The following is a 26,833-nucleotide window of genomic DNA, read 5'->3' on the forward strand; positions in this document are numbered from 1 at the left end:
CTACTCACAACAAACAAGTACTTACTCGTGTCAAACAACTCGGTACTCCGATGGTCTTGAAAACGCACAAGAGTCTTTCAGATGAGGTGGGAATGTCCAGCATTCTTCCTGTCCATGGCTACAGCCACCGAAACGGCGGTATCGGGCTCCTCGACTTGCACGTATTCACTCATCTATTGCCCCCCAAGGTACTGCCATCGCGCCACCTCCAGGCGGACATCCTGTCTTCACCACGCCAAACGCGTTCACATGGCAGCATTTTCGCTTCTGTGGTCATTCAATCTATATACATACTCACAGCCTTGTTTACCTTCCTGTTACTGCTGTACCTCCCGGATCACAACATATACCGCCCACCTTTCCCAGATCCTCCATCGTCCTCCCATACCATCAACACTGCTTCTCAGAATTCCTTTCCATCTCCGTTTCCCTTTTTTCATCCTCTCTGCATACTCAAATTCTCGAAGGCTAACCAATACCGATTCGCTTCGATACGTTCTCTCGTCACAATCCAGAAAGATCCTATGGTGAGTAGCGTCCCGTGGGAAGGAACACTGTTCGATGGTTGACTCTTCTCAGCAACAATAATGTTGCACCTTTTGTCTGCGGCTGTTCAGCCATTCAAGAGGCTGCCGGAGGCCATCAAATACCCGCTGGTGCGCGTGGGAACAGCTACAATTAGCATCATCCTCAAGGTAAGTGGTATTTCTCTTCTCCCGTAATGGACGCCAGCTTCAGACGCGTGGTGGCTGACAGTAACACCTCAGGCAGCAAAGCCAACCGATGACGACAAGAATGTCGAGAAAGTCTCAACTCCATGTCTTCGACTGCCTTATATCAAGACAGTCTCTGGAAGCCTTACTGCCGAATTATCGCACTTTCTCCTGTCCGAAGGCCGCCAACCACAAGTCGTCAAGTATGATTGCACCGTCAAAGAGGTCCGGCCTCCGATCAAGGCACTCACAGAATCGAAGACTCCCCTGGAGCCCACAACACCAATGACACATCGACAAGCACCATGGCAACAACACAGAACGCTGTTCCCTTGTGAAGTCATTGGATCAACAAGAAATAACAGCGCTCAGAGCCAGACCTATACCGCTGCAGCAGAGCCCATCAGACAGAACACGACCTCTGCGTTCGGTGTGCCCCCGCCAGCAGTTGTTGCTACTGTGCCAGGTCACCTCCAGCGTGTGGACATTGAAGATGACTCGCAATACGATTCTCAATCTGAGACTGGGACGACCGTCCACTACAACATCGATGAACATGGACGATCGACATCATATGACAGCATTGATGTGAACAATACTTCGACATCCGTGCACCTCCCTTACGCCTCCAGTCATCTGCCTCGAGTTCATCGGACTCGCACTCGCACCGGGGCTGTTCGGGGTAGTGCTCCCAAGGCTCATCTGGCGACAAGCCATCGTGGCTTTGAGTCAACCTCCAGTGGAGACACTGACGGTGTCGAAAGAGTCTTCTCCAGTTCCAATACGGAATCGACTTCCAGCTCGACTACTCCCTTGGATGGCAATCCTTTTGCGTTCCCACAGCCAGATCCAGATCTGGAACCGTTCCCCGACTTCTATCAGTGCCAGCTTGCAGTGAAGGAGCAAGAGGTCGAAGGCCTGCGAGAAGAACTAGACCAAGTCACCGCAGCGGCACAGGCAGTGATAGCAACTGTGCAGCGAGAGAAATCCCGTCTCGAACAGGAAACGCACAATGCTCGACTGGCGCTGCAGACCATGTCAATGCAGTTCCAGGAAGTCGACGGCCAATGCCAAGCTCTGGAGCGGGAGAACATGGAGCTGAGGCGATACGTGCAAGCTGTCGACCAGCGCAGACTGGAGAGTGAAGACGCACGCCGGAACATGGCCATACACATCCAGACGTTGGAGAACATAACCCGAGCTCTCGAGGACGGTAAAACTGCACTGAGAAGTCGAAATTCGTACCTGGAAGCAATCAACAACGAACTTCAGGGCCGCGTCAACCTGTCAGGCGCATCGCAACAGTTGAATGCGGCCCTGCTCGCTCAGATGACGGAGGAGAAGAATGTCGACGTTGCGGAGCTCCGTGGCCAAGTCACATCGCTCACAGAGCAACTCGACAAGGTCAACGAGGAGAAATGGGACTACTTCTCCGAGAAGAATGACGCGGAGGACGAGCGAGACAGTGAGCGTGCCGCGAAGGAGGAAGCTCAACGAGAGCTCCGAGAGGTGCGGGACGAATTGCGAAGCCTGCAGGGGAATTGAGGTAGGCGGCGATCAGAGGGGCAATTTCCAAGCTCAGACGAAGCTTGAGATGGCAATGTCGACACGTGCCGAACGTGGTGAGCGTTGATCGGTATGAGAGAGACTCACGGTGCCGGTCATGGGAATAGGGATGCAGACGTTGCCGGGATGATGACGGGGTGATGAAAAGGCGAAAAGAACAGGGAGCTGAGAATGAACGAGCAGCAATAGACTGCAAGCCTCGCAACAGGCTATTAAAAGGTGTAGTAGTGTATGTAATGCAAATCATGGAAGCGCGTGGTATTGCCGGCTGGCCGATGAAAGCATGAGATTTGACATGCGAGGCACTCAATGGCCAGAGCACGGTGGTCAGATGAGCTCAGTTAATGATGCGTCTACTTACAACAGCAGCACCTTAGGGCACCTACAGGAGAACAAGGAGGGTGTCAAGTACCCGGGCAGTTTGGCGTGATGATACCCTTGAGACACAAGATACCAAGACACATTTGTTGTTGATGCAGGCAAATGCGCCACATCTGCTCCGTACACAGCCACTTATTATGACATTTGACACGGACGTCGACATCAGGTCTAGGTATTCATTCTGTAGTACTCTGTAATCACAACGCGCCCTGTCTCTGTTTCTTCTGCAAGGTCTACCATCTCCTCGACCATCGCAGTTCCGAGTTCATCTCGATCCCGATTTCTGATTGAGCAGGACAAAAGTCGGAACACTTACTTACACTTTGACTCCTCATACCCGCGCGAGACGCCACTCGTACTACTGGTACTTCGTCTGCGTACCGTCAGGGACTTTGGCCCCCTGAATACGCAATGCAGGTATAGAACAAATACCAACAACAACGAGGGCCAAGCAAAAAACTCCAGGATACACGTTTCTCTCGAGGAGACCTTCGAACCCACCACCAGAAGACGACCCGTGAATGACAAACGACCAAACATGGCTCCTGAGAAACCTGTACCGTCGTCGTCATCGTCGTCATCGTCTCCAGGAGGAGAAACAGATTCGAGTCTAAGTCGTCTCGCGGGAAGACTACAGGGTGCCATCACAAAGACCGTAACCACAAGTGGCAGAGCGATTGACAGATTCCTCCCGCCCCAGAGACGAGAACGATGGAAGGACGCGATCGTCGCCTTCGCGTCGAAAAGGCCATATCTCGCGGGCTTCCTGGCTCTGCAGATCGTGATGAACGGCGTCCCCCTGGTTCTATTCGCATGTACAACAGTTTCGATCTTCATTTTCTCCCTTTTGACCGGGATCCTGGTCGGGATTCTGGGCGGACTTCTCTTCGTCGTGCCGGCGATCGGGCTCGGCCTACTCCTCCTCATGCCGTTGTTGTTCTTCACGACGGCCGCAGCGGTGTGTGTCTGGATCTGGGCCGTGGCCGCGTACGCGACCGTAAACTGGCTCGGTAGTGGTCGGAGAGAGGACACCGCAGCGCCGCCGCAAAGTGGTGGCACTACAAAGACGGTCGGTGCGAATGGTGCGAACGGTGCGACACCCCCGACTCGGCAGGGAGCATTGGGCCAGCCGAACCCCGTACCAACAACAGCTGTAGGTGGAGGGAATGGTTCGGGTCTACAGCCATCACCTGAGATGAATGGAGGAGGGCGCCACGCCGAACAGCCGGCGACGACGTCACCACCACCACCCCCAACTTCACAGTTGCGCCGAGGAGAGGTGCAGCAGTTGCACGCGGTCGATTCGCCGTCAACAAAGCAACCAGACCTCGACACATCGATGCTAGGAGTACAGCCGGACTCAAGCTCTGAGGGAACTCAAAGCCATGGTCACACGCCTAGTAATAGCAACAGCAGTACCAGCACCAGCAGCAACGGCAGTAATGGCAACAGTGGCGCTATCGACGGTGTATAGTTCTCCGCAACCACAGCAGCAACAGCACACGAATGGAATGCGGGCGGATTGACATTGATCGGCATAGAGTACGAGTACAACATGGAGGCTCCAGTTGTGGAGAATGTGGCAAGGTACAGACAGAGTACGAATACGGTACATGGTTTGCTATTGCCCTGCTCGACTGGGCGACATAAATTGAACAATGGAACATGGGTTGCAATCATAATAGCTTAGCTAGCCACCTACCCAAGTATAGAACGACGACAACCCAAACGTAGTCGAATACTCCTTACCACATACCACGTACCACGTACTCCTTTGCAGCCGAACACAGAATACCATTCCTGATCCGCATCCATCACACCTGCGCTATTTCGTATCTCATGCCCCTTCATAAAACAAAGTCGTCATCTTGCCCGAGGCGGTAGTTGCATACCAATGAGAACCGGTGAGGATCAGACAATAGGTCTGACAAGTGTCATTGATTGCACTGGACATGTTTTCTCGTTTAGACTCCCATGGTAAAGTCATGCTCAATACCCGGCGTGACACTGGCCATGAACTTCAAAAACACCACAAGGTACTGATCGACCCGGATGGCGACCTTTTCGCTCTCGTCCTCCTTGTCTGCATCTTGCTCGTCAAGCACTTCCCACTCGTCCCCAGCACCGCCTGTGGCAGCCTTGACTCCGGCGTCGTGGCCTCGCTTTTCTTCCTTCTGCTTGTTGGCGAGATCCAATCTCGACGTGTCGTCTATCAACCCTTCCATTCCAGACACAGGGCCCGTGGATCCGCCGTCGGAGGGCTGCTTCTCTAGACGGAGTTTCAACGCTGCGTCGGCACGATCAAGGAGAATCTTCATGACGCTGGCGTGTTTGCAGGGGTGCACGGATGCCATTTTCACGCTGGTGTCGAAGAAGGGGAAATCCTCCAGCGTGACCGTCTTGTCCTTGTAGTCTCCTACGATGTCTTCCATCATCAAGTGTGGCGGGAGAGGCTCGGATGGCGATAGATACCCGGACAGGTACATTCGTGGGGTGCGGTAGTACGGCGTGTACGTGATGTAGAGAGTGTACGTACGTAGAGGACTATTCAAGTCAGGCAGTCAGTACATATTTCGAGTAACGAGGATCAACAGGAACAGAGACAGGGGGAAAGGCGGCCAAGACATACGCTGATGTGCCCTCGGTCTTATCTCGAATGATGGCCTCGTTGTCATCGTCTTCGTCCTCCATGTCTGGGATCTCGTCGTCGTCGTCTTCCTCTTCGCTGGCCTTTTTCCCGAGTTGGCCACTCTCGCTCATGGTTTGTACTTCTCCCCTCAACCCTTCTTGCTCTTTCTCGGTCGTGCCACCTGTCCTGAGCCAGCCTTCGTCGTCGCCTCCAGTCTCATCGTCAGGCCCGCCGAGGAAGCCATCGCGGACAAGATCGTCGGCGGCACCGTTGCTCCCAGCAAAGTTGTCGTCCAGTCGTCGATGGCACGGAACACCACGGGTGATCAGGAATTGTTTACCAGCGGGCAAGTAGTTGACTCGACGGGCTGGGCTGGAGGCGTCGGCCCATGACCATGAAGGGAACTTGTAGACGAGATAGTCGCCGGCTAACAGGAATTCTTCTGGGGTGATTTGACCGGTGTTTCGAAAGGTCGAGGTATGTTTGATCGGTGCGTAGCGGTCGCGGACCTTGTCTAGCGCTGAGCGGAGGATACTCATTGTCGTAGCAGTCTTCAACCTGAGGGTCGTGCCGTGTTCGGGGAGGGGGGCAATCGACACCGCACTTGAGGTGATTAAAAGATACCCAAGCGTCGAGAGCAGGCTATATAGGGACTCTGCAGAGGGTGACAATGTTTGGCTGGTACAATGATCCAATGTGCATAGACCTGATAGTGCAAGTCGGCGTACCAGTACGAGTACGTGGTCCTCGATTGCAGGCTGCACACATACTGTGTACCACATGGCGAGGGGCGTGACGACGTTGGCTCACAAAGCGCCACTGAGTCGAGAAGCCGATGTTTAACCGCGCAGCCTCATGACCGCAACCGATGTTGACCATCTGGTGGTCAAAATCTGTCCAAGTGCTGTATGAACAGTGGTAGGGTCCGCCATAGAGTATTGCTCATCGGCCTGCGATACTGCTCTCTCACAGCATGGCCCCGGTGTCTGCAATCGAGCAATTAGCGAATCCGCTGGTCACCTCCAAACAACTGCTCAATTTCAAGAGCCTCGAGAACGAAGAAGACCAGTCTCTTCATTTCGCCCAGTGTCAACTCACCTATGCGGCCGGTATTCTACTTCGCCTTTCGCAAGAAGTCATAGCCCAAGCCATTGTGCTGCTTCAGAGATTTCTCGTCGCGAGCATATCAGAGGAGCGCGAAGGTTTCAGTGCAAAAACGTGCTCTGCTGCGGCCATCTTCCTTACCTCCAAGATCTCTCCTACACCCGTCTCCCCTCGATCGGTAGTCAACGTCTATGCCTACCTTACCTCAAAAGCCTCTCCACTTGGATTTATCAATGTTGACGGAGTACCTTCGCAAGTCGAGCCTAAGGACTATTATGTAACAGAAGGGACATACGAGAAGGAACGCCAGCGCCTCTTTGTTTGTGAGAGCATGATTATAGCTGGCATTGGTTTCGATACGCGAGTGTCTCTGCCACACGGTCTGGCTTTGACATACTTGAATGCCTTGGGGGTCTCATCGGAGGGTGTCTACAAGAGAGTATTCGAACATCTGAACGCTGGACTACTGTCGCCCCAGTTACTATACCTTACTCACCAACCGAACGCTTTGGCGGTCGGCGCAATATACCTTGCTGCCCGAGAAACCGACACCAAGCTGGTGGAACAGAATTGGTGGGAGGTTTTTGACGTCGACAGGGAAGACCTTGGATTTTTGGTTCTAGCGTATGGGAGTATTGCCAACTTTGCAAAAAGCGAATTCGAAAAATGGAAGCAAGGTCCTCTTCTGTTACAGTAAACCAGAACCAACGATCGGCCGAAAATGCTCCTGTCTACCACGACCCAAAAACGCACGATGATAGTATTGTGATACACCGACTTCGCCCACTTAATCCTCTATCGAGCAGAGCCATTACATCGGTCGAATGCTACAATGACAAACATCAACTACCACCTCATAAGTTACGCCGTTCTCTTTCAGTCAACTCTTGATACCAAAAGATCCAAGGCGCCATGACCACGCCAAAAACTCTCAATACCTTACGTTAAGGAAAGCCCATTCTTATCCGGTACGAGGTCTGATCTGTCCGAGGTTTTAAATCAAGTCTTGGAGGTGATGTGTAATCTCAATTGCCAGTAGACGCGTAGGTCCAAGCGTGAGTAATACCTGCTGCCCATTAAACCCACTTCCCCATGCCCGAAGACAGCCAGTTGTTTTTTGGAGACGATCCATCGCCTCCTACGTGCTCATAACCCTTCCTCCAAGGGTTTGGGCTATTCCGACCGTGTAGGAAACACGGAGACCGATAGGCAACGATGTATCTGGGTCCATGTTGTACAACAATCTCAAATGTGAGTGTCACTTCCTATATCTCGTCATGACCATCGCATAGAGGTGAGTGGCTTTGTTAGTGTTTCGTTGGACTGGACTGGGCTGCGCACATCACAATCACGGCAGGAAAGTGGAGAAATATTGTTGTGGAAAGTCTCAGTTCCATATCATCTCATCATCTGTTGCCCACCGCTGAGACTTTCCAAGCCAACGATGGCTGAAAGCAAAAAACAAAAAACAAATAAAACCCCAAGCAAGATAATCCTGGCGACCAGCACCCCAAGCAACCCAACCCAAACAAAAAGTAACCCAAGTATGAAAGTCCTGGCGACCAGCCCCCCCCAAAGCACCCAATCCAAGCAAAAGAATCCAGCCAAGCAACACCGAGTACCAACTGCCCCAGATTAACCACACCCTAGGAGAACATCCCCCTATTGTCCACTTTTCTCCTTCAAAATATCATGGACATTGTCCAAGGGTCGATTTTACCGCCCATTCAGGAGGACGGGGTCAATATTCGGGGCCCGGCGCCGCGGATGGAGGAGGAGGAGGAGGAGGAGGAAGAGGTGGTGGTGGTGGTGGTGGTGGTGGTAGAGCAGCCGCCTCAGTGTGCCTTAGCGAACCACTGCTGACGCAATTCGTCGAGCGTCCCAATTGCTACACCCCCACGAATGACAACGAACTTCTCCCATGGCCGTTGCGATGGGAGCCCCACGCCAAAGTGCGATTCCAGATTCTTCAGCAAAGCTTCTGGCCCAGACGCGCTCCCGAGGGGTCCCCAGACGCCGGTGTTGTTGTCGAGCACCTCGAACATGAACACGTCTCGTCGCGGAGGCACATTGGTATCCCCCTGGACCCTGCCAGCAGGGTCATAGACGAATCGAGCGCGCCGTGCAACGCCGTTCTTGTCGACGCACTCGAATTCGTCACCATGGTGGAACGGGTTGTTGGCGCGGTCCTTGACGAGACGCGCCAGTTGGTAAGTTTTGTGTTGTCTGGAAACACGTACTGGTCAGTACATGCTATGGTACGTCTGTTCCAACAGAACCCAAGAGAGACGAAGGAAGGAGGGTGTGGCTGAGGCATTGGAAGACGTTGTCGATGACGGACGTCGATACCAAAAGGGGGAAGGACGTCCATGACAAAGAAGAGACAAGGTGACTTTTGCAAGGAGATCTTATCCACGGTTGGAACGTCGATGAAGAACGCCAAAGTGAAAGAGGTGTTGTTTTGGGCAAAGGTACCATTGGGTGTTGTCAACGATGGTGATCAGGAGAATCCGATCAACAGGCGTGGATAGCGCCAATGTGATTTTGGCGATGCACTGGGTGCCATCAAGGGCAGTGGTAGAGTCATTTTTGTGATGTGGTGGTGGGATATCATGTTGACCTTGTGTCTTGGTACAAATGACATTGGTAAGGGATGAATGGAAGTGGTGCAGTGCAATGATGGAGACGTTAGTACCGACCTTTGTCCAGGCATTATGCCGAAGGGATGACGTTTGTTTGAAAATGGTAAGTTTGTCGAGGCTTGTTTCGATGTGGCAGGTGTGGCGAGATGTTTGCTGAATGTGGATGGTTGAGCGAGATGTTGTTGCCAATGTGGTATGTTTAGCGATGATCGGATAAATTTCGGGGAAAGTTTGCCGACTTATATATACTCTGTCCATAACAGGACACCCTATTGACAACAACACAGTAGACAATTCACAATAGGCGGGGAAACTGGTTCAGAACAATGGTGAAATCTACCCAGATAGCAAGGCTCGATGGTATTGTTAACACCACTATTCATGCGTCCTATTCACCAGGACAGGGCCCCGCTGACAGTGACACGGTGACAATAGGGCTCATGCTGGCCGCTTCAGTCGACGATGAACAGGTATGTGGCCCCGACCGATGCACATTGACAAAAATGAGCAAAGCGCAAACAGTAGGATATGCCCTTTAAATGCTGACCCTCGACGCTTGCAGGTCGAGACGGAGCTCGCCGAGGTCAAGTCACAAGCAAAGATGATCTTCAGACGCCTCAACCGAAACTCCGAGCAACAAGCCAGTATCGAGTCGGGACAATACACACTCCAGTAAGCGCGACACAGCGAGACCTTGCAGGTGGTGGGCCAGGTCGGAACGAACTGCTGACGTCTCTGTGTGCTGAATCTAGCTACCTCATCAAGGACTCAGTCTGCTTTCTGTGCATCTGCGACCGTTCGTACCCTCGAAAATTGGCCTTTACCTACCTCTCAGACCTGGCGCAAGAGTTCACCACGATATACCCGTCGCAGCAATACCTGTCGGCGACGCTACGGCCGTACGCGTTTGTCGAGTTCGACACATACATCCAGCGCACGAAGAAGGTGTACCAGGACAGTCGGGCGAGCGCGAACCTGGACAAGTTGAACGATGAACTCAAGGATGTGACGAAAGTCATGACAAAGAACATTGAGGATCTGCTGTACCGTGGAGATAGTTTGGAGAGGATGGGTGAGATGAGTGGACGGTTACGAGAGGACAGCAAAAAATACAGAAAGGCAGCCGTGCGGATAAATTGGGAGTTGATGTTGAAACAGGTTGGTCTTGTTGCCCCTCCTCCTTTCTTCTCTCTTTTGCTACAGAAAGGGGACGCATGCTGTGGTACGAAATGTGTGCGCTGACATTCGCCGACAGTATGGCCCGTTTGCCGGTCTGGGGTTGATCATGATCATATTTCTGTGGTGGAGATTCTTCTAAAGTTGGCAGCCATACCAGCCATCCAGTCAGTCCATCAATCGGAAGCGACCTGCACTGTCCTGTACCGAGATAATGGCAACGGGTTCACTCGCAAGATTCATCATGGTTGTGGTTGTGACTGTGGTTATTACGAAGCACATATACGATTAGCGAAAGCGTGGCATCAAGATACCCCTCGACGCGCCGACACTTTCTTTCTACTTTTTTGGACCAGACAGATAAAACTGGTGTTGGGCAGCTTTGAGAAAACGAAGCAGATATTGATTTACTGGCCACGAACACGACCGCCACGCCACCACTTGTGGAGTGGATCGACAAATTGAAGGGTAGTTGGTAGAGGTTCGATTCCTCAGATCTCGTCTTCCTCTTCATCAAAGTCATCCTCGACACCCATATCGTACAGAATCCTCCCGCCTTCGCCAGCGCCTCCTCCACCGGCCTTTTGCGCGTCGAAATACGGCAACACCACTCCCTCGCGTTCTAGCCTCTGCCGCTCCGTCAGGCCCAGCTCAAACGTCATACCTGCCAGCTCTGAGTCGACGGTGTCTTTTTCGTCCTTCGATTTTCGAAATAGCGGATGGTCGTCGAGCAAAGTCACGATTTCGCGAAACGCTTGTGGTACTGTATTGTTGTTTGTTGTCTGCTGCGTCTTTGAAACGGCTGGGACAGGGAGGAAATACCACTCAAGTACGCCCCGACCGCTTTTTCTACGATGTTCGAGTTCCAGCACAACACCCCGCTCGTCAGGGTTCAGATTCCCCTGCGGTTTCAGACCGATCAGGACGCCTTCGCTCTCTTCGCGCAGGCCAAACGTGCGCGCCGCAAGAGATCGTGCCCGAGCAGCCTTCTCGGCAAGTAAGATGGCCAGCGAGTGGACTGTGATTATCGTAGTGGCGAGATATGAAAGGAGTGAGAGCGGCGATGGCGAGTAGGATGATTTTGAATGCGATGAAGATCCGGATGAAGGAAGGGGCACGTCGGTATGATAGACTGCCACAAGGGAGATTTGGATCTGTTGCGCTTGTTCGATCGGCGGTTGCAGCAAAGAGGACAAGAATCCAGTGAGGTTCAAGTTTGATGCCGGATCCGTCGACGTAGAAGATAGTCTCGTCAATGAGTCAATTATGATCAGGTATCCTATGATTGAATCTCGTTAGCTCGTTGGTTTCGCTGGGTGTCTGTGCCTGAGTGTCCGCGTGTCTGGGTGACTGGACTCCTCCTGCCCGGATGCTAGGAGACAAACCAATAAAGGGGGGGAAAGGGGGGGCAGAAAAAGACACAGACGCAGACATACGTCTAGCTCCACCATGATTGCGGGACAAGATCGCAGCGACCTGTCTCGCCATGTGCTGCGGGCTCTTCCCACCCTCGCCGTAACATTCGACGAAATGGTCCACGTCCCTGGGCCTGACGAAGGTCTCGAACGACAGAAAGACGGTGGCCGTCGTCTTCGACAGCCTCGACCGCCGCAGGTACTCTCTCACCAACGGGCTCGCGGGCTGTTCCAGGGTGTCGAGGACGAGTGTGAGTGGGCTGGCATGGTCTCTCTGGTTGAGTAGCTTCGAGAGTAGGAGCAGGTTGTGTGTCCTTCGGTGCGAGAGGTTGGAGTGTGTCATTTTGTTTTAGGTGATCAGATCAAGCGGTAATACCGGGCCGTGTTTCTTTTCGCTGCGCTGGGTGGGTTTTCTTTCCACTGGGCTCGGGGGCCGCGACTTTTCTTTGTGCGTCTGATCCTATACGGGTCAGATCCTAGTGGTCGTTGGCCCTTTGGAGATTTGGGGCATGCATGTATCGAACGTGGTGGTGAGTCGTGAGGGCGTTGCAACAAGAAGATCTCGGGTCCCTTTTCCAGCTCAGCCTTGTTGTCCTCGCTTCTGCCCTGTTGCCGGTATAGTCCGCCCGTTCGTTACCCTCGCGTGGATGGATGCAGACAGATCCGCCGTTTATTTGAGGCCGAGTTTAGTTTGTTCCGACGGTGTATTCGCTTCCGGATAACCTTGACGTTTCTCGAGCGTTGGTTTCATAGATAGTCTCATCGAGTCGTCGGGGGATCAAAAATGATCTCTCGATGGTTTCTCCGTAAACGAGCCATCCCGGTCTTGGCGGCGACGTACATGGAAAAAATTCTCCACCTTCAACTTTCAATGGATACAGGTACAGATAATCTAAGATACGTACAATTTTGAAGACACTCACATATACCTCCTTAATGGACAATTACAGCCCTCTCGGCCGTCAAACGTGCTTATGTCTTTACACTTTCCGCATTTGTCTCGTTGCCTCCATCCCGGCTACGGTGTGAACTACTCCATACGATACGCCAGCAATACCTAGCCGAGTATGGGACATTGACCTCGATATGCTCCGTCACTCGGCAGGTATCTTCTAGGAGCATGTATCGTCAAGGACAAACCCTGCGGACTTGACGAATTGAAAAGATGCAAGATGACAGTTGGCAAACTGCATCTAACGTACTGGTCGAAGGCGTGGTCATGGGTATTCATTCATTCATTCTCGCTGAACGCAACACTGATAAAAACAAGCAAGGTATCTGTACTCCCGCACTGCACAAGCTGTTGTACATGTCCGATCCGATCGCTGGCCCTGGACTTCTTCACGGGGCACAATCATTTATATTGTGAAGACTTTTCATGATACTCTGGAGGCGGCTCGATCGGAGTGCTGTCTATTTCGGAGACGGTTTCGACTTTGTCCATGGGTCCCGTTGAAGCAGACAGCTCAGAATATGTGGGCGACAGCAACGAATCCGGCGACATGGGATGATGAGCGGTCGTTGTATCGTCCGCCGGGACTTCGAGAGCGTGGCCGTGGCCACCCGCGACCCCATCGCCTGGCATCTCTGGAATGTGCGAAACCGACGAAGGTCGGACGATGGATGTCTCGACGACCGACGTCGCTGGTACCGTTTTGACGTCGGTGGTAGTCTCCTTCTGGGCTTTCATGTGCCTTCTTCGAGCCTGGTGTTCCTTGATGCCCCTGATGAATGCGTGTGTCAGCGCCCGAGGTCTGGACAAGAGGAGGCAGGTACCTTGGGTGGGTCAGATTTACCTGTAAATCCCCATCGCGGCACACGACAGACCGGCAGTGCAGATGCTCAGAGGGACACTGATGGCCGGGTTCAGCGTGCCAGGAGGTCGACGGGAGTGTGATTGTAGGTAGTAGTTCTGTCTGTATTCCTTGCATGTGCAGTGGTGGTTGGGAGGCAGCATGGCCGAATGCTGGCAGTATCCCACAGGCATCATGGCGAATGTGTCGGGGTAGCCAGTCTTCTCCTCAACAAAGCCAGGCTGCAGATTGTTGTTGGTGTTATACGTAGGGACTGGCGTGGCTTGTCTACCATGAGGTTCATACATTTTTGGTACTATGGACGACGAGGCCGTCGACGTTGTGCAAAAGTATTCGGTGGTGACTCCCGGTGTCAGGTGAGGAGGCGGTTGATGAAGATGCTGGAAGCCTGAGAACTGCATCCACTTAAATATCCATATTGTATCGCCGTGGGATCAAAGTCTGGACACTCAAACCTGTCTTTAGGCTCAGAAAAAAAGGGATCATTCTGCGAGAATTGCACCGTGTCGCATGCATTCTCGTCGATGGTGGAAGCTGGAGATGCCCCGTTCTCGGGCAATAAGCATGAATTGGGCTTAGCTACAGGTATGTAGTTGATTCCGCCGACTTGCGGCTGATAGGGGCTCCCCATACGCGGTATCACAGGCGCAGGGGCCAATGATCTATAGGCCTCTTTGGGTGGCATGACGGTGATGACACAGCCCCCAAACATGTTCATTGGGGGCCTGGTGACGCCTCGCGAAGACGCCTAATTCTGGTATAGCTTGATGAGCACCGATAGCCCAGTACGGACTGATCAGCAGGGGAGTGACCGCCACCGCCACAGTGATCTGTGCTCAAAGATCCCCCTCGTATTCAATATAATACCCCGTGTTCTCTACAGGCACCACCAATACTCCGTATGCTCGACGGGATTGATCTCGGGTTACCCGCGACCTTGATGTCAGTTCTGAGGCAATCCCAAATTCAATGGAGATCCTAGTAGATCGACTACCCTAGGTCACCGGCTACTTCCTGCGTCAGCCTCTGTAACATTCAGATCCGTATCTGAAGTATTGGATCGCATTGCTGGCCACGCTCAGAGTAATTCGAACTTATGGGAAGGCCAGGTCATCTTGGTACGGGAACACATCCGGCCTGTAGGTCAATAGCACTTGCGAATGCATGATAGATATACAAGCTGGTAGTAATGGTCTGGCCTGATTCCAGTCAGGCATGTAGAACACTGTCCTCTGTTGATCCTATTGATAGCCAAGAAGATTCATCATCATACAAACCAAAACAAAACAACTCTAACTGCTGGATGACAAAGAAAAGCGCTAAAGGTAGCCTTGCATACAACGATACCGCGTTAAGACGTTACCAACACGGCCCCTACTGAAGGAGGTAGTCCTTCAGGGGTTGCGCCGGTCATTAATGACTTCAGCCAGCAATTTCCCGCATTCTCTTCGAAGATAGTTTGCATGTTGGAATTGAATAAGACACCATGACATGTCATCTCTCCTGATCTTGTGTTCATGTTTGAGCACGCGTTGATGCACGTATCCAGCGTATATGAAATGAAGCTGACAATATCGTTGCCAGGGTAGTTGGTGTTGCAGTTCATCGTGTACGTATCGCCGTTTTGTGAGCTTATGGTGGCTTGGTCCCTGCAGTCCAATGCCGTCGTGTTGACCTGGCTGGGAAGGATGGGAGTATAGTTTCTGACAACAGCTGTGGGCGAGGCCGTGGAAGAAGCGGTGCTTGCTGTTACCGTTGCTGTTACTGTCGCCGTTGGACTTGGATACACATAAGTATACACACTGGACCCTTTTGACATCGAACACTCACGAAGAATTATCATTGGCGACGGCGGCAATAGCTCCCCCTAATCCTCCTCCCAAAGCAGCCGCCATGACTACCGCTGTGATACCAATTATGAGAAATGTGTATCCTCGTAAGCTGAGGCCCCAGGGCATTCGTGGCCGTTGTTGGATAGGCTTCCCCTCTTCATACAAGGGTGATGTCTGCATGTGCTGAGGATATGGAGGATATTGGCTTGGTGACGATTCTGAAGCATAGCTCTGAGGCAAGATCATCTTGTGGGAATCGGTTGAAGCGTACGTCTTCTCGCGCGACGTGTCGTCTACCTGTAGACCGTCCATCCTGGTATGATTGAGTCGTAGAGTCTCGTCAAAGCACTGTATTCGGATGTGGCTGTGGAGCAATGAAGCCCTCTTTGGAAGTTTCAGAACCTCTACGTGGCGCGACTTTCAATGAAAATGCCAAAAGAGTCCAGGCAGGAACAAACGTCGCGAAGTCGGGTTTTTGAATCCCCAGGAGAGAGGAATGGTTTCTGCAACAGCGTCCAATGCCCCATACCGCAAGTATCCTCTTGAGACCCATATGGCCTCAGATGAGCCTCGTCCACATTACGTAGGGACGGAGGAGGTGGGCCTGGGAAGTGGAATTCGTCGACCGATTGGAGCGGGTGGATGTGTCAGGGACCACAACGTCTTTGGGCGCCACGGCACCAGTGCCAACACTAGCGGCCTCAAGCTTAAGGCCAGCCATGTTTCAAAGATGGCCAGCCGCTGCGCAATATGCAATTTGCAAATCACACGGCCCGTAGGCTCAAACGTAGATCAATCAGTCGGAGTCCCGAATCCCGAACGTGGGCAAGAATGGTAGCGCACAGACAGGGACATATTGCAATGTCTGTCCGACGTTCAATTCCAGGCCTGAACGCTTGCGCCTTCAACGTTTGAACTTACCGAATTGCTGCCAACATACTCCTGGTCCATACATCATCGTCGATTAGCTTAGGAGGTGTGTTCTCACAAGCTTGTTGATAGTGTTTTGTGAAGTCAGTAAACGGGCACACTTTCGCTGCAGCGCTACAGTAGGTGCATGCGATGGCTCGGAATCGGCACCGACTGGTCGCATATAGAGATCGTTCGGGATCCAAGCCTCTTCCTGAATGATGTCCAATACTTTCACGGGTATTTTTAGAGGGTGTATCAGGAACAAGTCGCTAGCAACTCAGCGCATCAGCACGCTCCCAGTCCATTCATGATTCAAGAATCGTCGCCTCGTTGTTGGGCGCTGGCTATCACGTGAGGCAGGTGTTGAGGTCTTCATTGGTTGTAAATGATTCCAGTCTAACAGTGTCTCAGTCTCATAGTGCATCTTTGATCTCAAGGTGGCCAGTTTGATCCTGGCAGGGAGCAGTCTTTTGATGTAGAGTCCCTAGGCTCAAAGCGTGTCTGCGACTCTCGCTTCTAATCTTGACCAGCCAGCAGTTGTATGGTGACTTATTTAACTCATCTGTAGACCTAGCCGCACATGCCGCAGCAATCTGGAATTGGGATGGTGAGCTCGAGTTTGTAACCTAGAACTGCAAGGGAATGCGACTTTCTGAGAAGTTTTGCGATATGTTCTTCATGATTCACCGTATATTTTAGTGTAGGTACGGTTTGCCGTACGAACAACAGCCGCAGGATGAATTCTTTGCCCGCAACAGCACGCGCCCGATATTGCCTGCACATCCAGCCATATCTATCTCTCGATACATTCTGACGACTACATGAATATCAATTGAAAGTGCCGTTTCAGCAGATATGGAAGAACCCCCTTTGAAGCGCGCAAAGCGAACAGACGACCATGTAGATTCTCGACCCAGCTCCAGCGGAAGAGACACAAAACCACGATCACGATATGATGGAGACCGGGATGAAGGACGACGTCACAAACGAGAAGATGGTCACAGAAACAGATCGAGATCGCGAGATACGCATAAAAAGCGAAAAGAACGAAGCCGGTCGAGAGAGCGATCGCATCGAAACCGGGATAGAGGTGCGGGAGAGCGCAACGCCAATGGTGACAGTTACAGGGACAGGAGTAGGAGTCTGGAGAGGTATAGACCGTCAAAAGGTCGGTTCTAAATTTTCTTCCCGAATTGGGTTCGCCTGGCTGATATGATGTAGATCAACGTTCACGAAAACACTCACGTTCAAGGTCACCCGTCAGAGATGGCGCGAATGGATCGATACGTACGCGATCACCCCCTCGACGAAGCGATCACGACCGGGGAAGGAACCGAGAGCCAGCCAAGGTAGAGGATACAAAATCAACGCATAATACAAAACACGGTATTGCTGGCTCGGGTCAGCCATCTGTTAACGGCGACAGAATGGCTGTTGACGAGGACGATGAAGATGCCCTCCTGAGGAACATGATGGGGTTCACGACGTTTAAATCAACTCAAAACACGAAAGTGCCTGGAAATCAGATCTACGGCGTGAGAAAGGAAAAGAAGACAGAATACCGACAGTATATGAATCGTGTCGGAGGCTTTAACAGACCTTTGAGTCCGTCAAGATGATGATGGATGGACCGACACTAGGACTGAGGATTGACACTTGGTGGGAGTGTGATGAGGTATGGGCGCAATACCGCATAGGAAGAGTCTTCATGCCATGAGAGACGAGGCTTCACATACCACACTTACTGGAATCATACATGATCATCCACAACCCATGGGATTGTCTCTTGTAACGGAGGATTGTTACGTATCCCTTGAATGGTTTTCTCCTCCGAGATGAAGTGGGACATATACCTGGACAGATGGAAGAGTGATCCTGCGGATCGTCCACTCAATCTATGTTACCACTCATCCCCTCTCGACGACTGGCACGGGCGGCGAACGTCAGACCCATGGACGCCTTTCGCAATGGTTCAATCAAGGGATGTCGTCGTTGAATGGCAACATACGTCGCAGTACGGTGGAGATCTATTCATCTTTGACAATCGTCATGATGGCTGTCCTCCGGCTCTTTTCGTACGTATCATCGTCATACCCGTATGGAAGGAAGATCTCTGGTGGATTGTCATCTGTACGACTATTCTGTCCTCGCTCCTATCGTGACATATAACCAGTGCCCATCTCTATGCTTTTCGTTGTCGTTGAGACTCTCCTTCCATATAACTGGCCATACATCTCGGGCTCTGGCAAGGAGATCGGTGCTGTTTCTCACCCATTGATAGGTCGACGTGGACGCTTCCTCAAACACAGTCATCCCTTCATCCAGCCCGAACACTCTCTCGGGAATGTAGCTTTTCGTGCGGAACGACTCCTCAACCTCGAGCCCGGCGCCCTCGTACATGTGCTCCAGAGAATGAATATCCCTGATCCACTCCCGGTCGAACAGGTTCGGCAAGCCCAGCGATTTTCTCAACGACACCGTGAACAATTTCTGCAGGGTCCGGTCTTCCGTGGGGACGTCGATGATGATCCTGCCTGTGCCGGGCACCAAATACGTCGCCCAATGCCGAACACAGGCTGCGGGATCGTGTAGTAGTACCAGAGCGGAACAGCACGAAATCACATCGAAGCCGCCCCGTTCGCGCCGGACCTCTTGCACGGCGTCGATGGACGACAGATCTGCGACGTCGGCCTTGACCCAATGCACGGCGCCAGACCCCGCGGGCACGGGTTTCTGCCGCGCTTCGTCGAGCATCGCGTCCGTGATGTCCACGCCCACCACGACACCGTCGGGCCCAACGGCCTGCGCGTACGGGAGACTAACCAACCCCGTGCCGCACGCGAGGTCGAGGACAGCGCCGCCGCGTGGTGGAGGGAGGAAATCGACATAGTCGCAGCCCAGGACGGCGTGCCATCCGCCGGTTGCAGCGTCGTAGGTCCCAGCGCGCGAGGTGTAGTGGTTGATTGCCTCGCTGACGACGGCTTCGGAGGATGGCATTGTCAACTGTTTCCAGCTCCTAGGTACCTGATGCTCCACTCGCAAACTCATAACCTGTCGTCTCTACTCTTCCCGGATTACCTTTTGGGCTCGGGAAGCGCGACGTCAAACGAATTACTGCCTTAGTTTTTCCAAAAGCCTGGGGCGAGGTTGTACAAGTACTTTAGGAGAAGGTAGTTGGTCTGTACGTACATTTAAGCCCGGCTTATATGGCGCCATCTACGGCGAATCGTCACGGTCCTCCGAAACTGTCACGAACAGTCTCCGCGTGAGAGCCTAAAATTGACTTGTCAAACCTTTGGCTAGTATGCTTCTGAGGAGACGTTGATGAGAGAACAAAATGGAGTCAACACCCTGCAATGTCCCGCCCAAAATCAGCCTGGGATCGCTTCCAGACCACACAAGACCTGTTATGGATTTCAATGATTCATCCTTCTTCAAGATCCGCGGCCAAAAGCTACCGGAGCCGCCTAAGGTCAATACAAGGCGGAATGGGATTGTCACTTTCCCAGAACTGAAGCTTGTCATCAAGTATGGGCCTTTCACCACCGTCGATGAAGCGGTCACTATGTGGGCAGTCAAAAAACACCTTGGCCACACCGTTCCAGTTCCCGAGCTATATGGGTGGCGAGTCCGTCAGGGCACTGTCTTCATCTACATGGAGCTCATTCCAGGGACAACACTACGGGATTGCTGGAATGATCTCGCCTTCTCCGATAAGGAGGCCATCTGTCTCCACGAGAGAAATACGGACGGATGTTGTCAAACTGGAATGTAATGGGTGCGAGGGCTTGGTTCGGGCTGTTCATTCGGGACTGCAGGACACCTCAATGGCTGTATCTGGGAGAGGAGTTCGAACTGGCTTGCTACTACGGAGCGATCAAAAGCGGTCGGGCTTCCAGATCATGAAAGACATTCAGCCGCCTCAAGATAGAAGAACGTTCATCAACCTTTCGTTTGAATTGACCATGTAACTCGTTGAGTTTTGTTATGTTGGCCTGCCTCAATTCACACTCCAGAGGCATTCAAATCGTCCACACTCTCATTTCGATGTGTATCTCAGGCCTCGGCCATCGACTCCATGTTCCAAATGCGTCTTCGAGTGCATCTCCGTATCTGACTACTATGGCCGTCCGTTTCAGAGTACTCACTTCCAGATAAGCTTTGAGGGAAACCATTTCCATCCTCGCAAACCCCCCTGAGCTCTTGATGTCGCCCACCAGTGTCAGGCTGGTCAGCGCAGACTCCCACGATGCTGAACCATCTTGGGTGTTTGAAGAGGCGGACTCCGGCGTGTCCCCATTTGGCCCCCAAACATCGCCTAGAACCGAGCGTTGCATAACACCTCGCATGAGTCGAGATTAATTACAGTTACACGTGATGCTGTTGGCCACCATGCTCAAGTGAGCAACGGGAAATGCAGATTGTACAAATACTAAGGAGTAGGTAGCTGGTCTGTACACTTACCCCCGGCTTATGTGTACTGCCGTCCCAGGTAGCGGGTATCTCCCGTACGATTCTGCGGTGGATAAACCCATCTATTTCCAACCTCGGATAAGGCTGAGGATGGTACGGGGTATACCGTATACCCCCGGGTTTCGGAGAGCATGAACGTACCAATCTTCACCTTTTCTTCCTCATCTTGTTCATCTCAAGAATACTAGGAAGGTAGTACGGTGGACTCCATGCCCGGTCATCACATACCACACTGTCCTCAGTTCACCTGAGTGTTGACGAGGCTGCATACCAGCCTTGCCTTGCCATATACGCGTCTGGACCCACCAAGCGCAATTCACTTACCACCGAATAATCAAACAGCTATCAATTGAAGCCGTGAAATTTCCTCACAACCACCAAGACCCCGCAGTGATGGCTCAGGTTAAAACCACATGGCTATGTGGTGGACATCCATTCACTGAGGCGAGCAAGGAACGAACGAGGGCCGCGGGCAAGTAAGGAAGTAAAGGGCCGCGGGTTCGAATCCCCGACCGTTCGAAAAGATTATTTGCGAGGTAATTAATTCTTCCAGCTCCTTTAAGAGATATCTCACTAACACACAATCATAGATCAGCATCCGATTACCCTTAATCCGTTCGAATATTATATATAAAGAAGTCGAAAAAGTCGACTTTCGACTTTTTTTTTTGAAGCTACGGATACAGTAGGCCCATTGTACCTCTTTGGGTCTTTGACTTATTTTTTCTCATGCTGCTCTGCTACACCGCTGCTGTCGAGTTACCAACACCCTGTTTTTGTGTAGACTGCGTCGGACGCAGCAGTTGCTGCCTGTCTGAGGAAGAAACTCGCGTGAGCGAATGGAGATGTCGAGGAGCTCAAGGCTCGGTGCAAAAGGGATTCAAATATCATACCGGCTTAGGGTATACTTGAATAGCATCGACACGTAGAGGATTGCCAGAACCACGACGTTGTTACTCGACGAGGTGTGCGTCGGCCACGGTTCCAGGCTCCATCTGCTGGGGCGGCCGGTGACCTCACGGGTTCGATGTCGGAGTCGCGTTGTACAGGTGGCTGACTTGCAGGCATGCTGATGTCTCTGGCAAGGGCGTATGCGTTTCAAACGACTCGGTCTCCCCCTACCACCTGCGGAGCGTCTAGGTACTCAAGCTGTGGCGTATGTATTCCCTACGAGTGTGCTAGACGTACAGCAATGGCGATTGGCGTCGTAACAGGTTCGAGTTCTCACGTGCCTTGAAAGAGCAACGGCTTTTCTAGGACGATCTGGGCGTTCGGAAGACCAGCATCCCCCGTTACCAACTCAAAAAGTACGGGTGTGTGCATTGTGCATGTAGTATGCTACCACGCTCACTTGATGTCTCCTCCGGAGCCAGAGGATATTCAGCTACAGGCCGGCGCGAGGACCGCATTGATTGCCGGCGAGCATGTTGGGCACTTTGTATGACTGCGATAGGAGAACAAGTTGTTGACCACTTTGACTGACTGACCGGCGAGGCACAGCGGAAGAACCGCTGTTGCTGTAGTGAGGTGGTTACATCTCCGTCGCAGACAGTACTTGCTGGAGGGGCGGCAATTGCAGGCGTGTGATCAGAAGACCCAGACCACAGTGTCGCATGCGCATTTGATTCTCCCACTGTAGTTAGTTGCTAGGTTAGTTTTTTGTGGAGACAGCTAGCAGTGGTAGTCATGAAAAAGACCACATCATGACCAGCTTCTCGAGGTCTGTGTTGGACATCATTTCATGGTTCACTTGATAGTTGGGCAACGACAATTCAGTGGGCGCGCGTGAAGAACACACAGGTCTTTGGTGTTTGGCTATCTCGACTCCTGTGGAAGTGGCTCGGAAAAACGGAGACTCTAATGTTCCGGAACCTCGCCAAGCCCCACATTTCAAAGTCATCCGCGTGCGGGGACCAAATCTACCAATTTTCCTACATATTCGTTCCCACTCAAATTTTGCAACAAAATGAGCGCATCAGCTCACTCCCAGTCGATTCATGATTCATTCATGAGTCGTCGCTTCCTTGGTGTAGTTGGCTATCACGTGAGTCTCATAGTGCATCTTTGATCTAACGACAACGTTAGAGATATCTCAAGGTCGCCAGTTCGATCCTGGCAGGGAGCAGTCTTATTTTTTTGGGTTTTGTATATTGATCTGAGCGAGTTATCTCGATGTCAGGTCTGAACGCCTCTCCCCGACAACTTCTTTATATTGTTCTTTTATTCTTGAAAGTGTGTTTCATACTTTTTGAACTACTCCACCGTGACAAATTCCCAACTTGGGTGCAAAATGAATTATGATAAACTGGACAGTAATATCGCTTGTTGTACCACTACATCTCTTGACGTCCCGGGCACGCTTCGAATTATTACAAGTCTTCGGTCAATAATAACATCCCGTTTCTCAACCCACTTCCGCGCGAGGTCGAGGCAGCCAAACACCAAAAGCCATGCGTGGTCTTCTCGGGTTCGAAGCTGTGTACTTCGCATGGAATAGCTTCGTCTATTCTAGCCCATCCACAGAGTATCATCATGGCCTTGCAAGCTTTGGTGCAAACCTTGGCAGCCACCATCTACCGGAACCTTTTCCTTGCTGTTGAAACTGCATCCGTCATTTCTTTGTCACGTCACTGGGGGTTGAAAAGAAGCCATACTCAAGCCAGCCGAAGCGTGGACTTGGGGTAAAGTCTCGGAGGAGCGTTGATCTGGAATTCATGCCGCTGGACACCAGTGACTCAACCGGCCTGCGCAGTCGGATACAATTATGGATTGTATCCTCAGATAGTACTCACCGTGCAGGGAGCATTGTCCCAGATATTCCTCAAGTCGCGAGGGTTGGAAGTGCGCTGATCTGGAGTTTGCGCCATTGGCACTGTCATGCCATTTTGTATGACTCTTCATCGTGTACTTCTTCTTCCTGCTCCTCCCCCTGCTGTTCTTCTTCGTCTGCGGATTCCCCGCCCTCAAGTTCCAAATGCGAAGGAAACAGCTCCACTTGAGACCCGGGGCGACTGAACAGCTCAAACTCCATTCTTTCACCTGCTCTTGGGCCCTCCAGTATATCTCCAACAATATCAGAACCAGGCGAAAAGTCGTGATCGAAGACCGGCTCTCCAGCTCCTCTCATGTTTGTCAAGACTGTCTGTCGAAAGTGCCATCGTAGAAGCTGATCAGCATGCCCATCTGAACGAGTGAAATGCTGTTGATCAAGATGTTTGCCCTCTACTTCTGGGAATGCGCAAGGAGAAAAGGTCACGACTTTGTAGTTGTGGTCTGGATTGATTGGTAGTTCGTAAAAGTCGAATAGTTGATGGAAAAAAACTAATCATCAGGATCCCATTCTGCACAGAGTTGATAGAGCCGCCCTTTTGCGGATGAATTTAAATCCATCGAGCGTAGTTCTGATCGATCCAGTAGCCTTCATGGGCCAAAGGAGAGATGTGTGCGGCCTCGGAACCGGTGAAAAAGTTCTGTTCACCTCTAGAGGTGAGCCCGTGAGTTTAGCCAGTAGGTTTCCACCTTTTTGCACCATTCTGGCAACTGGCGTCGTAGTTCAGCTAGCCGCTCACTTACGCGCTAGGGTTGACCTGACTTCAAGAATTGGTGTCTACATCATCGACACGCAGGTGTTCCGCAGCCCTCTGGGGTGGGAACAGACCCAGTCTCGGCTGCGTGCGGCGCGGATGTAATATCAGTATGCCAGTGGTTAACATCACCAGTTGACAGAGCTTGCAGGGTTATAGATCCATTCATTTCCCTTCCCCATCCTGCGTCATTGCCAGCAGTCGTTGTGGCACCACCCGCTCCCCGATCTGCATTGTTGCCAACCGGAGTGGTGGTATTCTCTTGTTCGCCTGCTGCTTGACCGTTGTCATCTTCAGCATGTTCCAACTCCTCCTGTAGAAAGACGCCTTCATGAGGTCTGCCTCCAAGACCACCACGCCAGCCCGTAAATGGGCACGGACTCGGCGCTCCCCTAAAGACTCTCGCAGATTTTGCGAGGGCGTCGTCTAAAACAGGCCTTTTAGGTAGTCCTGTGTCGATAATCTCACTGTCATCCGCAGTGTACTTGGTGACTGGGAACTCGTTCAGGGTGACATATTTGTCGACCGGAAGTCGATCACGACGCTCTTTGCCTTCCTTATTCAGACGTTTGCCAGTATTCTGCTTGACCGACAGTTCATCGGTCATGTCAGTCCATGCTCGGAGAGCGTAATGTTCAAAGAAAAAACAGACTGCTCCCTGCCAGGATCGAACTGGCGACCTTGAGATATCTCTAACGTTGTCGTTAGATCAAAGATGCACTATGAGACAAGGATTACAACAAGGCCGTGCCTCGCTCCAGAGGTGCCAACGTTCATGCGACGGGGATCTTGCAAGAAATCAGGTCCACGGAGGATCGGCAAGATCAGACTGACAAATTCGTCCTCTTCGCCTTGCACTGCGTCAATGGTCGCGACAGTTAATCTGTCCACGCCATCCAGGCGATCAAGCTCCATGAAGGCTTTCATGTTGATACACCTATCTCTCTGTGCAGAGTAGGCGGGAAGGACTGCATTTGTCGGATGTGGTGTTCCGGGCAATCGCGCTTTGATCTTCAAAAGATCCTGGACAAGCTGACTTGTCGTGAGTGTGTACAGCTAGTTGTACTTCGATCCTCCAGAAGTAATCTGAGTTTTGTTGAAAGGACCGTCAGCGTGGTCGACCACGATGACATTTCTTGGTTGACTGATTCGCCACTTCTGCTTCGCCCAATTGGCAAAGTCTCTTGCGAACGGTCGGTTTGCGGGCCAGGTTTTCCGGCTTGAGGTGAGAAGACCTCGATAAAACAGCGCACTCACCACGCCAGAGATGTCTGGAACCATCCGAGCTTGATGGTAGAGGTGTCCAACTGGAAAGGCGGACGTGATGCGTCGCACGAACCTCGGACACATGAGCTCGGATAAATGAGTTCGTTCTTGTAGACGCATTTGGAATCGGGTGTAAAGACATGCGGAGCCAGCCGCTTTTCATCGCCGACCATGACGAGCAAGGGCTTCGGATCGTATCTCAACGTACAGTTGGATACCAGTTATCATCTCGCTCCGAAGCAGCCTCATCTAAGATCACTCCAGCAACATGGTTGCCAATTGCCTTCTCGATAAATGGCGACGACCCAGCAAAGGTGGGGGTGATGAGCGCGGATGGTTGTCGAAAGATCTCCATGAAAACTCCTCCTAAGTCTGCTTTGTACGCAGCCTTTGCTTCCTTGTCCATTTCCTCATCCGTCCAGTATCGACGGGATCGATGACGAAGGTCTGCGAAATGCTCATCTGCATTTGGATGAGTGTATTCGGGATGACGGACGATTCCAATGTACCAGATAAAAAACTGGCCAAGGGAATGATCGCTTTCCTCAACGCGAGGATCCTAAACACCTTTGAAACGCTTTACGCGTCCGGAGTCGAAGTGACGCCGAGCAGCAAGGTCCAAGCCGGAAATTTCTGCAGGATCGCAGTCTTCGATCTCTGGCCGGCCGTTTGGCTTTCGTCGGTCGTCGATGAATACATGGTTGCGAATCGACTCTTCCGTATTCGGACGTGAGGATGAAAAACTTCTTGCTGTTGCCGTAGAGTGTCAAGACATCAGCCATCTTCTGAGTAAGATCCCTGGCTCCAGCATTGGTTGGCGAAATTACTCGGGGTGATTCGATGCCTCTTGTTCGATCTGAAGAACGGCTTGACAATCTGTTGGATCATGTGGTTCTTGCCAGATCCGGAGCATCCCAAGATGAGCATGACTTTGCACGGGTTTGCCGAGAAAGGTTCATAATGTTCTTTCTGGCTCTGGTTCAATTCCATGAGAACTAGAGGATCACCTTCCGAGGCGACCGTGTCGAAATTCTCCTCACTTGAGAAGTTACCCAGAGTGTTGGCGGTCATGAGGATCATTCCTTGGTCTGTCCATGCGGTCGAAGGTCGCTCTGCAGGTGGCTTACGAACGGACTCCAAGGCTTTCAACAGCCGCTTCGACGGATGAACTTCTGGGACATGAACCAGCATAACTGGCTCCTTTTGGCAGGAGTAGACGAGATTGCCCATCTCTAATTCCGACAAAGTAGGCTTGAATTCAACCACTCCGGTTCGAACTCGCACCAAGTGAGTAACACTGTTTCTGTATGTAACCATTCATAACTG

At 51.9% G+C, this 26,833-nt stretch overlaps 13 protein-coding genes and 1 non-coding gene across 14 annotated transcripts; 7 read left to right on the forward strand and 7 right to left on the reverse strand.

The window, feature by feature from the left end:
* Positions 1 to 587: 587 nt before the first annotated feature.
* Positions 588 to 2,258, forward strand: PV08_03880 (uncharacterized protein; the record flags this gene model as incomplete). The annotated part of the gene is made up of 2 exons (XM_016378231.1): positions 588 to 695; positions 768 to 2,258. The coding sequence occupies 2 exons, from the start codon at positions 588 to 590 to the stop codon at positions 2,256 to 2,258; spliced, it is 1,599 nt and encodes a 532-aa protein (XP_016236908.1).
* Positions 2,259 to 3,198: 940 nt separating this feature from the next.
* PV08_03881 (uncharacterized protein) lies at positions 3,199 to 4,134 on the forward strand (the record flags this gene model as incomplete). Its single annotated transcript, XM_016378232.1, has 1 exon — positions 3,199 to 4,134. The coding sequence occupies one exon, from the start codon at positions 3,199 to 3,201 to the stop codon at positions 4,132 to 4,134; it is 936 nt and encodes a 311-aa protein (XP_016236909.1).
* Positions 4,135 to 4,624: 490 nt separating this feature from the next.
* PV08_03882 (uncharacterized protein) lies at positions 4,625 to 5,828 on the reverse strand (the record flags this gene model as incomplete). Its single annotated transcript, XM_016378233.1, has 2 exons — positions 4,625 to 5,204; positions 5,290 to 5,828. 2 exons carry the CDS (start codon positions 5,826 to 5,828, stop codon positions 4,625 to 4,627), a joined length of 1,119 nt encoding a protein of 372 aa, XP_016236910.1.
* Positions 5,829 to 6,262: 434 nt separating this feature from the next.
* Positions 6,263 to 7,090, forward strand: PV08_03883 (uncharacterized protein; the record flags this gene model as incomplete). Its single annotated transcript, XM_016378234.1, has 1 exon — positions 6,263 to 7,090. One exon carries the CDS (start codon positions 6,263 to 6,265, stop codon positions 7,088 to 7,090), a length of 828 nt encoding a protein of 275 aa, XP_016236911.1.
* Positions 7,091 to 9,361: 2,271 nt separating this feature from the next.
* Positions 9,362 to 10,277, forward strand: PV08_03884 (uncharacterized protein; the record flags this gene model as incomplete). The annotated part of the gene is made up of 3 exons (XM_016378235.1): positions 9,362 to 9,505; positions 9,598 to 9,707; positions 9,788 to 10,277. 3 exons carry the CDS (start codon positions 9,362 to 9,364, stop codon positions 10,275 to 10,277), a joined length of 744 nt encoding a protein of 247 aa, XP_016236912.1.
* Positions 10,278 to 10,702: 425 nt separating this feature from the next.
* PV08_03885 (uncharacterized protein) lies at positions 10,703 to 11,969 on the reverse strand (the record flags this gene model as incomplete). Its single annotated transcript, XM_016378236.1, has 2 exons — positions 10,703 to 11,490; positions 11,648 to 11,969. 2 exons carry the CDS (start codon positions 11,967 to 11,969, stop codon positions 10,703 to 10,705), a joined length of 1,110 nt encoding a protein of 369 aa, XP_016236913.1.
* A 1,011-nt stretch (positions 11,970 to 12,980) lies between these two features.
* PV08_03886 (uncharacterized protein) lies at positions 12,981 to 13,727 on the reverse strand (the record flags this gene model as incomplete). Its single annotated transcript, XM_016378237.1, has 2 exons — positions 12,981 to 13,350; positions 13,423 to 13,727. 2 exons carry the CDS (start codon positions 13,725 to 13,727, stop codon positions 12,981 to 12,983), a joined length of 675 nt encoding a protein of 224 aa, XP_016236914.1.
* Positions 13,728 to 14,791: 1,064 nt separating this feature from the next.
* PV08_03887 (uncharacterized protein) lies at positions 14,792 to 15,584 on the reverse strand (the record flags this gene model as incomplete). Its single annotated transcript, XM_016378238.1, has 2 exons — positions 14,792 to 15,218; positions 15,271 to 15,584. The coding sequence occupies 2 exons, from the start codon at positions 15,582 to 15,584 to the stop codon at positions 14,792 to 14,794; spliced, it is 741 nt and encodes a 246-aa protein (XP_016236915.1).
* A 1,555-nt stretch (positions 15,585 to 17,139) lies between these two features.
* Positions 17,140 to 17,803, forward strand: PV08_03888 (uncharacterized protein; the record flags this gene model as incomplete). The annotated part of the gene is made up of 2 exons (XM_016378239.1): positions 17,140 to 17,335; positions 17,406 to 17,803. 2 exons carry the CDS (start codon positions 17,140 to 17,142, stop codon positions 17,801 to 17,803), a joined length of 594 nt encoding a protein of 197 aa, XP_016236916.1.
* Positions 17,804 to 18,320: 517 nt separating this feature from the next.
* Positions 18,321 to 19,181, reverse strand: PV08_03889 (uncharacterized protein; the record flags this gene model as incomplete). The annotated part of the gene is made up of 1 exon (XM_016378240.1): positions 18,321 to 19,181. The coding sequence occupies one exon, from the start codon at positions 19,179 to 19,181 to the stop codon at positions 18,321 to 18,323; it is 861 nt and encodes a 286-aa protein (XP_016236917.1).
* Positions 19,182 to 19,521: 340 nt separating this feature from the next.
* PV08_03890 (uncharacterized protein) lies at positions 19,522 to 19,959 on the forward strand (the record flags this gene model as incomplete). Its single annotated transcript, XM_016378241.1, has 1 exon — positions 19,522 to 19,959. The coding sequence occupies one exon, from the start codon at positions 19,522 to 19,524 to the stop codon at positions 19,957 to 19,959; it is 438 nt and encodes a 145-aa protein (XP_016236918.1).
* Positions 19,960 to 22,675: 2,716 nt separating this feature from the next.
* PV08_03891 lies at positions 22,676 to 22,782 on the forward strand. Its single transcript has one exon. It is a non-coding gene; the product is annotated as a tRNA-Met (tRNA).
* A 750-nt stretch (positions 22,783 to 23,532) lies between these two features.
* On the reverse strand, positions 23,533 to 24,848 carry PV08_03892 (uncharacterized protein; the record flags this gene model as incomplete). Its single annotated transcript, XM_016378242.1, has 2 exons — positions 23,533 to 23,930; positions 24,374 to 24,848. The coding sequence occupies 2 exons, from the start codon at positions 24,846 to 24,848 to the stop codon at positions 23,533 to 23,535; spliced, it is 873 nt and encodes a 290-aa protein (XP_016236919.1).
* Positions 24,849 to 24,961: 113 nt separating this feature from the next.
* PV08_03893 (uncharacterized protein) lies at positions 24,962 to 26,737 on the reverse strand (the record flags this gene model as incomplete). The annotated part of the gene is made up of 4 exons (XM_016378243.1): positions 24,962 to 25,273; positions 25,716 to 26,027; positions 26,091 to 26,257; positions 26,335 to 26,737. The coding sequence occupies 4 exons, from the start codon at positions 26,735 to 26,737 to the stop codon at positions 24,962 to 24,964; spliced, it is 1,194 nt and encodes a 397-aa protein (XP_016236920.1).
* Positions 26,738 to 26,833: the final 96 nt, after the last annotated feature.

This window comes from Exophiala spinifera (genome assembly GCF_000836115.1).
Source record: "Exophiala spinifera strain CBS 89968 unplaced genomic scaffold supercont1.3, whole genome shotgun sequence".
NCBI classification, from domain to species: domain Eukaryota; kingdom Fungi; phylum Ascomycota; class Eurotiomycetes; order Chaetothyriales; family Herpotrichiellaceae; genus Exophiala; species Exophiala spinifera.